General features: G+C 57.3%; 1 protein-coding gene across 1 annotated transcript in view; it reads left to right on the top strand.

Annotated features, from left to right (window-relative positions):
- The first annotated feature begins 10,445 nt into the window (after positions 1-10,445).
- The window catches only part of CDH4 (cadherin 4), a 346,064-nt gene continuing 345,212 nt past the window's right edge, over positions 10,446-11,297 (top strand). Inside the window, exon 1 of the mRNA XM_081149202.1 lies at positions 10,446-10,525. Within this exon, the coding sequence (XP_081005328.1) occupies positions 10,469-10,525 (57 nt within the window). The 5' untranslated portion in view covers positions 10,446-10,468. The remainder of the gene's footprint in view (positions 10,526-11,297) is intronic.

Below are 11,297 nucleotides of genomic sequence, written 5' to 3'. Positions count from 1 at the left end.
CCTCTTCTGGTAGCAGGCCCTCAGTCTTCACTGGGGGATTCTTCTTCGACTCAGGTTGGTTGACTCCACCCTGACCTCCAGTGGGGTCATGTGACCCAGACCTGGCCAATCGAAGCGCTGAAGCATCCTGGACCAGTGACGAGTTCAGAGGGCTACAATCACCTGGAGACAGGTTGGTTCAATGAGGCTCATTCCAGGACTTTTGCTGAGATGACCGAATAGGTCAGTTCTGCTGCTGGGGTCACTGAGAAGGTAGGGTGCAAAGGTCAAGCTGTTAGTGGCCATCTTGCTACTAGAAAGAGGTAGCCTCATTCAGGATGAAGCTAATGTGTGCAGCACAGGGGGAGACAAAGCCCAGAAGTCAAGAGAAATCTCTTGAGCACCTGGATCAAGCCATACCTGAATTCAGAGTATACCTTGGCTCTGGGGTTACCTGAACCAATATATATTCTTTAAAAAAAATAAATAAGCCTGTATAAGTGGAATTCACTCTCCTCTGAAAAAATATCCTGATAATACAACTGAGAACTCAAATACCAAGAATAAAAGTCTCCCCAACCTTCCAGCAATTGTTAAACTTGCCTTGCAACCACAAGAGTCTGATTCTAAGTTAGTGGCAGTCTTTGGATTCCTTCAGAGCTGTCCTTTGTGAAATCAATCCATCAAGTTGTCCAGGTGCAAAGGGATCTGAATGTGTACAAGAAGTGATCATTTTAACATGCAAAGGGAAAGATGCTTTTCTCAACTGTTTCCACTCTTCCCAGCACTTTCAGCCCCCACCCCACCCCACTTTTCCTGCTTTAGAGGCAACCAGCCTGCAGATGGTCTCTCTTCCCAGCTTTCCCAACCCCTGCCCTTGGATTCAGAGAACAGGGCAGGTGGCCATGCCCTTTGCCCAGCTGGTGGCCACTGGCTCCCCTCTCCCCAAGGCCCTGAATAATATATGTGAATTCACTTGACTCAAGTTGAACTATTAATTGTATTATTTTACATAGTCAGGGTCAGTGGCATTTGAAACATGGCCGGGAAATCTATGTAAATGAATGCACGCAATTATGTAGAGCTCTGCAAACACGTGCCCCTGGACGTGGCAGGGCTGCCACTGAATTTTGTAACATGGGTGACCTGTGGCCTTTGTTTCTGGGCTCAGGAAAACATCCGCAGCTCAGAAAACACTTGGGTTTCTGATTACAGTGAAAAATCAGGCTGGGGTGGTGGCCTGCGGCCCTTTGACTGGAAGCGTCCCTGGATTCAGTGACACTGGGAGGCAAAAAGCCCAACAGCAGTTGTCTGGTTTGATTTTACATAGATGTGGTAAAATGTTCTGATGGCCCTCTGCTCAAATGCTGTACTTTTAGTAAGTTTTTTTGCAGAGTCTGGTGCTGTGGTTGCGTGAGACACAGGGCCAGTCTCTCCTGCTCCCGGGGAGAAGGCCCTCTGGCAGCCCACCTGGACTCCTCGGGTTCCCTGCTCTCAGCTGGGTTCCCTGAACGGGGTTGGAGCCTGAGACAGGGACTTGGGTGCAGCCTGTTTAAAGGTGATGTCAGGTGATTACTGCAGGTTGGTTTTTATCCTGCAACTTTTCTGAACTTTGTTAAGTATAACAGGTTTGTTTTGTGAGTCCAGGACTTCCTACATATAAGATCATGTCCTTAGCAAACAGGCAATTGACTTCTGCCTCCTGATTCAGATGCCTTTCATCTCTTTTTCTTGCCCAGTTGCTCTGGCCAACACTTCTAGTATCACGTCAGACAGAAGCGGTGAGAGCGGCAGCCTTGCTCGCTCTGTCTTAGGGAGAAGTGCCCAGGCGTTCACCGCTGTGCACGCTGTCACCGGGGGCTGGTCGTCCATGGCTTTTACTGCGCTGACACAGTGTCTTTCCTTTCCGTGTTTGCAGAGAGTTTATCATGAAAGAGTCTTGAATTTCATGAAAACATTTCTTCCGCATCTATTGAGACAAACGCATGATTTTTTTTTTTACATCCTCATCTGTTAAAATTGATTTTAGAGAGAGAGGGAGAGAGAAACACCAAGGTGAGAGAGAAATAGCCATCGGCTGCCTCCTGTACGCACCCCCGGAGATCGAACCTGCCGCCTAGCTGTGCGCCCTGCCCGGGAACTGAACCGCAGCCCTCAGGTGTACGGGACAGCGCCCGGCCCACTGAGCCGCCCGGCCCACTGAGCCTCCTGGCCAGGGCACCCTGCGGCTTCCTCTTCGCGCTGTTGCCGTGGGAGCACCCTGCATCCAGGGCTAATCCCGCTTCACCACGGCGTGCGGTCCCTCTAACGCGCTCACTGTGCCGGCGTCCTCGGGGATTTTTGCATCTGTTGCGTCAGGGGTACGGCCTTCAGGTAACGGAGTTTCCTTTGCGGTGCCCTTTTCTGGCTTTGGCAGCGGGGTGATGCCGCCTGCAAGACGAGTTTGGAGGAGTCCGTTCTCTTCAGTTTTTTGTAAGAGCTTGGAAAGGATTGGCGCTAATCCTTCCTTAAATGTTTGGTAGAATCGACAATGAAACCACGTGGTCCCGGGCTTTTCTTGCTGGGAGGTCTTTGATCACAGACTTGACCTCCTCAGTTATCGGCCTGTGTGGATGTTTCCTGCTGGCCCGGCCTTGGCAGGTTGTATGTTTCTGGCTCACCCGTTCCCCCAGTTGTCCAGTTCTCTGCGCCCAGTCGCTCCCGCAGTCCTCGGGACCCTTCTTACTTCTATGGGGCGGTTGGAATGTCTCCCACTCATTTCATTTCTATTCCACTTATGTGAGCCTTCCCTCCTTTCATAGTTTTTTCTTAGTCCTGCTAAAGTTTTATCCATTTTGTTTATCTTTCCAAAACTCAGCTCTTAGTTTGGGGGGGGGGGGATTCTATATTTAATCCTTGATTTTATTTATTTCTGCTCTAATCTTTATTCTTTCCTTCCTTCTGCTAATGTTGGTCTTAATTTGCTATTTTTTCCAGCTCCCAGAGGTGTTTATTTGAGATCTTTTTAAATGGGGGCCTTTATTGCTATAAACGTCCCTCTTAGTACTGCTTTTGCTGCACCTCAAGTTTTGTTATGTGGTGTTTTATTTTCATTTGTCAAATAATTCTCTAAAATCCCTTTCGATTTCTCCTTTGACCCATTGGTTGTTCGAGAGTGTTTCCAAATTTCTGCACATTTGTGAATTTTCCATTACTTCTTCTGCCCTTTATTTCTCATTTCATTCAACTTGATATGACCTCAGTCGTCTTAAGTTTGTTAAGACATGTTTTGTGACCCCACGTGACCCAGGTCTGTCCTGGAGGATGTCCCATGTTTTGGGGAGACCGTCCGTGCGCTAGGTGTCCACAGACAGGCGAGCTGCTGAAGGAAGTGGGGTGCGCACACGTGGGTGGTGCTCAGCCTCGTAGAAAGCAGGGATCCCGCCGCAGGCAGCGCGCAGGTGCTCCTGGGGGACGTGATGCTCAGTGAAAGAAGCCGGACAGGAAGGAGGCACATTGAACAACTCCACCTATATAAGAACCTAAAATAGGCCCGCAGAGAGTAGAATGGAGGCTGCTGGGGAGGGGAAACAGGGAGCTGCTGTCCAAGGACAGAAAGTCGGGGCAAAGTCCAGAGGTCTGTGCTACAGTAGGGCCCCGCCTTTAACAGGGCTGCTCTGCGCAGCTGAAATTTTGTGAAAAGGAAAGATCACATGCTCACCACTCCCACCACAGTGAAAATACTAATTACTTAGTGTGCGTTCATAAAACAATAAAGGTGATGAGGAGCAGGGAGCCAGGGAAGGTGGGAGGTGCACCAACGAGCCAGCTGCTGCCGGTGCCTGGGGCTCCTGCCCACGGACGCAGCCTGGTCAGAACACGCTCACTGAGGGCCGTTTAAATGGCACATTTCCTCCGGACAGTGGAGCACCTCGCCCTTGCTTCATGGGTTCTGCATGTGCAATGGGACCACCAGGAGCGGGCCTCTCAGAGGCCGCCCTCCAGTGCAGCCGTCACTCGGCATCACCGCGGCTGCCCTCCGACGTCAGGGTCCACCGACCTGACCTCTCAAGTTGGGGAGCAGTGCAGTCAGTTATCTATTTGCCACATAACAGATCATCCATAACTTAATGTTTTAAAATACCCACCTCTGATTCTGTCTTGCCACCTTGTGGGCTAGGGATTCAAATCAGCCTGAGCTGGAGGATTCTTTGTTCTGTGGGACATCAGTGGCACTTGCTCTGTGCTGCTCAACTGAGGGTCCTGGGGTGTGGATGGTCCTGGGGAGCTTCCCTCACAAGGGGGCGCAGCAATGAGGATGACTGGCAGGCCCTGCCCATAGCCTCTCCACCACTGTGGCCTCCGGGGTTAGACTCCTTTCATGGCAGCTCAGGGTCCCAGAGCGTGCTCCCACAGGCCCCCATGGGAGCTGCACGGCTTCTTGTGACCTGGTCTCCAGGGACCCAAAAGCCAGTTCTATCCCAATTGGCCAAGCACGTCAGGAGGACCAGCCTGGACCCAGGGGAGGGGAAGCCAGCTCCACCTCCCAATGGGAGAAGAGCCAAGAACAGCTGCCAGCCTGACTCTCCCAGGGGCAGAGCTGCCTCTCCTAGGTCTCCCTTCTTCCAGAGTAAATGGGACAGTGCTGGACCCTCCGGCAGAGCACAGGCGTGAGAGTAAAACGGGATCGTGCACTGAAAGTACTCAGTCTTTGGCCCTTCAGTGGGGTCGGCAGGAAAGGTGGCCTGTCTCTTCCCGGTTCAGTCCGGAACGGAAGCCCCTGACTGAGCCTGAGCGGGAGCCGCGGGCTGGCAAAGCCGCCCTCTTCCATCTGCGTTATCTCTGGGACTCGCAATGTTCCTCTGAACACCGCATCTCCGGGGCCATAAATCGACTCCCCGTCGGGAAGGCTGCTGGGCTCGGTGAAGATCATTATCTCCTAGGAGCAACGAGCGTGTGGGAGAGAGGGCAACTTTGTGAATCAGCATCTACATCTGAAAATCCGAACACAATGGGTCTCGCCAGCGGGAGGAGGGCAGCTGGCTCACCCAGGGTGAGGGGCTGTGACCACCGAGTGACGGATGGGAGGGAGCTGTCCCGAGCCTCACCCCCCCAAGTTCCAGGGCTACTCCGCAGGGGACCCCAGGGCCAGGTGAGTCAGGAGGGCGCCCCCGGCTTGCCTGATCCCCGCAGGGGAGGGGGAGAGAAGTGCCTTCTTCCTCCACTATATAAAGCCCAGGGGTACTTGAAGCCACGAGATGGCCTTACATAGGTGAGTGGGTCAATAATCGAGGCACATCCAGACAGTGGAGCACTATTCCACGATCGAGAGACATGCAGAAACTTAAATGCCGATCGCTAAGTGAAAGAGCCACCCGCACAGGCTGTGTACGGTATGACCGCCACCATATAACGTTCTGGAAATAGAGGCAGTGAAAGGGGGAGGGGTGAAGGGGTGGCACAGGGACTTTTAGGGAGTGGAAGATTCTGTAGGACACGGTCACGGCGGACTCATCTGTGAAAGCATATGACACAGAATGACCGTAACGTAACTGTGGCCTTCGGTTAGTAACAACGATCGACTTTGGTTTGTCGGCTGTAACAAACGCAGCACCTGACACAAGAGTCAATGAGGGGGAGCTAGGCGTTTGGGCCGAGGGAGGAGCGGGGACGTGGGAACTCTCCATACTTGCTGCCCCATTGTCCTGCAAATCTAAATCTGCTCCAAAATATTAAGTTCATTCGTTTTTTAAAGCGGGAAATAAACCACCAAGGGCGTCTACTAGAGGTGCTGTAGACTCTGTATGAAAGCTGAGGGGCAGCCTGAGCCGCGGGGTCCCCGCAGCCCGAGGTCCCCGAGTGCAGTGTCCTGGAAGACGGCGGCACCTGTTTTCTAATCCCAGGCTGAGCGAGTGCATTTCTCACCTGCAGATTGAGGCTGACGCCGTAAGTCCCACCTCGGTAACAGGGCAAATGGAAAGAAACACGGGGTGTGAAAGCTCCAGGCCCACCTGCTAAGCACCTCTGGCTGGGCTCCGCCTCCCTGGCGGTGTCTGCGTTCTGGGTCTCACTCCCCACTGGACTGTGAGGTCCATGAGGCAGTGTCTCCTGTCCCCAGCTGTATCCCTGGAACAAAAGGTAGCACCTGAGCCTTGCTGGTGCCTGGGTGAATCAGTGAGTTCTGAGGAGCCAGCAGGGGCCTGAGAAGCGGGCCTGGCCTGGAGGGTTTCCCTGAGCGCCTCACCTCCACTGTCTCATCCCTCAGTGCACGGAGCCCAGGCGCGCCCACCAGAGACACAGCTGGTGGGTCAAATATGTCTTCCTCATCTTCGGTTAGGAGGTGGGTGCCTGTGGTCCTGGGGGACACTAGGAGTGTCTGCAAAACAGCTGAGCTCTGGGTTCGCCCCCCAGCTTCCACTCTTCTTCCTTAGTTTGGGAAGATCCAGAAGAAACCAGGCCTGCGTTGCAGCTGTGGGGCTGAGCCACCGCCACTGGGCAGGACCGGCTGTCACAAGACTGCTGGGGCAGATGATCCGAGGCTTGTTCTTGTCTCTGGCCCCGCACTTGGCTGAGTGCTGCGCTTGGGCTGAGGGCACCTGTTACAGCCCCAGGGAGTCCAGCCACCCTCAACTCTGGGTATTGTGCTCTTAGGAGGCAATCAGCAGTAAATCCCAAAAGTTCAACAATAAACCAGTTTACAGAGGACTGGAAAGCGTCCAAGCAGCGAGGTCATAGGCAGACGCAGCCTCCCTGGGGAAGGGCTGAAGCCAGCAGGAAGCTCCTGTTCGCAGCAGGTGTCTTAAGGTGTAAAGTCCAGTCCCCTCTTCCTTCCCATCTTCCGGGCCTCTCTAGTTTTTATTGCTGTGCTCAGCACACTCATATTTCCAGCATCTCCCTCACTGTCTTCCTCACTTTAAATCTAATATTATCTGCTTTACAGTTTAATTGCCTTCCTCCCCTCAGACATGTGCTGTATCACCCTCCCCACCCCCACCTCCTCCACAGCCCTGTCGGCACACTCACACTGGCCACCCTCCTCTGGCCCCGTCCCCTCTTCTGCCCTGTAACTGTGGAAAGAGACAGATGAGCTTGCTGAGCACACCAGTCCTCGTGACGGTCCCTTCCTGTACGCTGCCTGTCTCTGTCTCTGTCTCTGTCTCTGTCTCTTTCTGTCTCTTTGTCTCTCTGTCTCTCTATCTCTCTGTCTCTGTTTCTATCTGTCTCTGTCTCTGTCTCTCTGTCTCTGTCTCTCTGCCTCTCTCACTTTTTCCTCTAAGACAGCGCCCTCTCTGCTCCACGTCCTCGGCACCTTGAATACCTTCATTTGTCCACAAAGGTTGTTTCATTTTAGGGACACACCTTTTGCTACATCTCCCTGCTTTCTTTACTAAACAGCTTGTGTAACATTGAAGTGTCTACAGAAATAATGAGAAATGGGGGAAATCAGCATCGATGAAAAGGCAGGGAGACGCAGGCTCCATGGAAGCACTGGCTTTGCTTCCAAAGATGAGCCCTTCCCAAACTCACCTCAACAGATGTGGTCCAGTCACGGTCCTGGTTAACACTTTCCAGGTGTCAGGGGAAGCTGTCTCTCCTAACTCTCTCCCAGGTGCAATTTCTTAATCTCTCTGAGAAACCAAAGGCCCCTCTAGGGCTCTTCACAAGCAGGTGGCTGGATGGCAGCTCCTCCTCCAGGTGCTGGGCAGGGGGTCGCTGGAGCCCTCCCTCAGGGCAGCCGTCTCAGTGCCTCTCCCAGGCCCCTCAAGAGGGGCAGGGTAAGTTCTTTACCCAAGAGGAGAAGGTGACATGTAGTTTCTCACCTGTAACTGAGATAAGTAAACAACACCAAGCCTGCCCCTGCTGACTCCCAGGCTCCACCCAGAACACCCACAGTCAGTAGGTCCAGGGCGGCACCCACGAAGCAGCATTTTATGAGACTCCGAGGAGCTGCTTATTGCCTATGGTATAGGTCAGTGGTTGCCCAGCACTGGAGTGCATGAACACCAACCCCAGAGCTTGCTAAAAGCCAGGTCCTGGGCCCAGTTCCCCAAAGTTCCAGGTCAGCCGGTCTCAGGTGGAGCCAAGAACCTGCATTTTTAGGGCCTCTAGGATTCAGAAGCTAGTGACCCCGGGACACAGGTGGAGGGAAGGGAGCCGGTCAGCATGCAGACTCCTGTAGGGTGAGTCTGCATTTTGAACACGCTCCCAAGGGGTGTGCATGCTGTGAGACTGGGGAGCCACCTTTTGAGGGGCCAGGCTGAAGACCATCCTTGGGAATCCACTGCTTAGAATTTTAAATCACATTTCCGCTGCTCTCTGAACATATCCTCACTGCCTCATATTCAGCAAGTCTGATAAACCGCTGCTCTCTGCTGGGCTCCCCTCAGTCACTGCAGTGCTTGTGGCTCATGTACCTGAAGACGCAAGCGCCCACACAGGACATGCTGTGTTCATGGGCTCCCTCCACCAAAGACGATGGGAAACACTATGGCCAAGGCTTGGGGCCTCCCAGGGGCCCACACTGCAGCCGTGGCCCCGCCAGTCTCTCCTGGCCTCCTGCACCCTGGCTATGCAATGGGGATAACAGCACCCACCTACAGAGTTGAGGCGACTCAGTTAACACACAGGAGCTCCAGCATCCAGGGTGGATGTGTCAGGAGGTACATACCTTGTCTGGAAGTCACAGTGCCCTCAGTCCAGCCAAGATGTGAAGACACACAGTGGCAGGAGACAGAGGCCATACACAGATGTTTCATCCAGTGTTCGGGCCTTAGGACCCCACCCAACACTGCTTGCTTTCTTTTATTTTTCTCCAAATTGGCCCGCCTGTGTGCACTGAGTCAGCTTCACAGAGCCCTGCAGAGCAAATGCTGGGCCCTGGGACGCCTCTGCTAAGGAGCAGTCTTCATCACGCGGGGACCTCTGAAGAGCGGCAGGTCCCAGCGATGGAGGGTCAGGACGACAGAGAGGACCCGGAGTAAGGGGGAAGCAGAGGAGGTCTTTCAGAGGTGTGAGCACTTGGCTCGGTGTGGTTGTGGATGCATTCACCCATGAAACCTCCCCGGTTCACAGGACCCCGATGTGAGTCTGAATGTGATGAGCCCGGCACCTTCAGCCCTGTAAATGGGGAACCCGTGTTCTCCCACCACCATGCGGGGAACGGAAGAGATTTGGAGGGACATGGGGCAGGCTGGTGTTGTTTACTTGTCTCAGTTACAGGGTGAGAAACTACACACCGCCTTCTGCTCTGGAGCATAGAACTTGCCCTGCCCCTCTTGAGTCCCTCAAATCTGATTTCCAGAAGGCCGCCCTGCCAGGTGTGCGGGTTCTGGGGGAGAGAGACAGAGGCCTGTCCGTAGCTTTTCTGCTCTCTTGCCCAAGTTGACTCTGACCTTGGAGCTCCACAGTTCTCCTCCACCTTCTCCCCCCTCCTTTGCAGTGCTTTTCTTTTACCAGAACTACTGTACTCCGGACACAGAGCTCCCCCAAACCAAGACAAAGAAATTCTGAAATATCTGAACAAACAAAGCACTTTTCTTTGAATCTCCAAGCCAGAAGGAAACACGCAGAAACACGTCCTTCCTTTGCACGCTGTGCCTTTTTTCTTGATGATCCCTTAAAGCGGTGTCTCCCCAGTTCAGAAATCACCCAAACCAGGCCAGGGGAGGGGCCTGCCTGCCCCGCAGCTTCCCGTCTGCTAGGGAGTTCCCTCCTTCCCGTTCCTCGCCAGGGGTTTCCAATTTCTTTCTTGGCTTCTCAGGCCTAACAGCCTTTACGATGCACCGATAGGAATTGGTCCCTTCCCCAACCCTTAAGGCCAGGACCCCGCGACCTCCAGCGCGCCCCCAGTCTGCACAGCCTGGGGCTGAAGTGCAGCCCAGGTCCTCGCTGGCCTTTTAAAATGGGTGCATGGCCAGGAGCGGGGCCTGGGTCTGGGGGGCTAGTGAGACCGCCCCTGAAGCGTAAAGGTCAGAATGGGGCGTCCACTGGCACCATGCCCCCCAACCCCCGCAGGAAGTCGGATTGAGGCTGCAGGGGCTCCCTATTCGGAGGGGCCCCCAGGGTTGGGGGCGGGGACCCCGTGCCTTCCTAGCTCTCACGCCCCCAGCCCACCCCCACTTCTTGTGAACCGAGTGTCCGAAGCCCCTGCGCCAGCGCGGACTTCAGACGCCCCGCCCGCCCGGCTGCGCGGCGCGGAGGGAAGGCGGGCGCGGCGCGGCGCGGGGGGCGCGGCGCCTTTAAGGCCCGCGGCGGGCGGCGGGCGCGGGGCCGGGCGGGCGGGGCCTCGGCGGGGCGCCCGCGCGGCTTCACCTGCAGTTCCGAGCGCGAGGAGCAGAGGCGCGGGGCTGGCGGCCGGCGCACTCGCGGCCCGAGGAGCGCCCCGCGGCGGCTGCAGCGCGGGCCGGGCGGCGGGTCGGGGCGGCGCGGGCGCGGCGGCGGCGAGGAGCGGGCTGCGGGCTGCGGGCTGCGGGCGCCGGGCTCCGGGCGCCGGGCGCGGCGCGGCGGGAAGATGACCGCGGGCGCCGGCGCGCTCGTCCTGCTGCTCTCGCTCGCCGGCGCGCTCCGGGTAAGTTGCCGCCCCCGCCCTGGCCCTCGGCAGCCCGGGCGAGCGGGGCGGTCCCCGGAGCCGGCGGGGCGCGCACACGCCGGAGACGCTCTCCCGGGTGTCCACGGCCCCCGCCGCGCCCGCCGCCTCCAGCCGGGTCCCGCGTCCGCGAAGCCGCCCGCGGTCGGCAGGAGCGGAGCCGGCGGGGCGGCGGGGGCGGCGGGGCGGGGCGGCGCGGGACCCGGCCGGGCGGTGGGGACGGGGAGCCCGCCCGAAGGGGACGCGCGGAGCCTCCCTCGGCCGCCGCGGCCGCGGCCGCTGCCCCGCGCTCGGCTCGGCCGCGCCGGGGCAGGCTGCCCGCTGGCGGAGCCGCGCCTCCGGAGTTGGCACGCCCCGCCGGCCGAGGCTGCGGGCGCGGGCACCTGGCTGCGGCGGGCGGGCACCAGGAGGCTGGGGACACCCAGTCCGGCGCCCGTGCCCGAGGCTGGGGGCTCGCGGCTCGGCGCCGCCTTGGTCCTCTGGGTGGGCAGCGATGCGGACCGCGGGGCACCCTCGCGGCGCGGGGGAGCCGGGGGGGCCCTAGGCGCCCCGAGGACCAGGCGCCCGGCGCCGCAGCGCGAGGGTGTCCCCGGAGCGCGGCCCCGGGCCCGCCTCGCCTCCTGCGAGCCCGCGAGGGTCTCGGGCCCTGCTGGGGGCAGGGCGGCGGGTCGGCTGCGCGCTTCCCCCAGGCGCCCTGTGGGAGGCGGGGCAGGGGAGTTGCCCGAACCCCCTCTCGTGGCCGTTCGGCCTCGCT

This window comes from Miniopterus schreibersii (assembly GCF_964146895.1).
Source record: "Miniopterus schreibersii genome assembly, chromosome: 10".
Lineage (NCBI taxonomy): Eukaryota > Metazoa > Chordata > Mammalia > Chiroptera > Miniopteridae > Miniopterus > Miniopterus schreibersii.
This window is presented reverse-complemented; position numbering and strand designations above follow the sequence as displayed.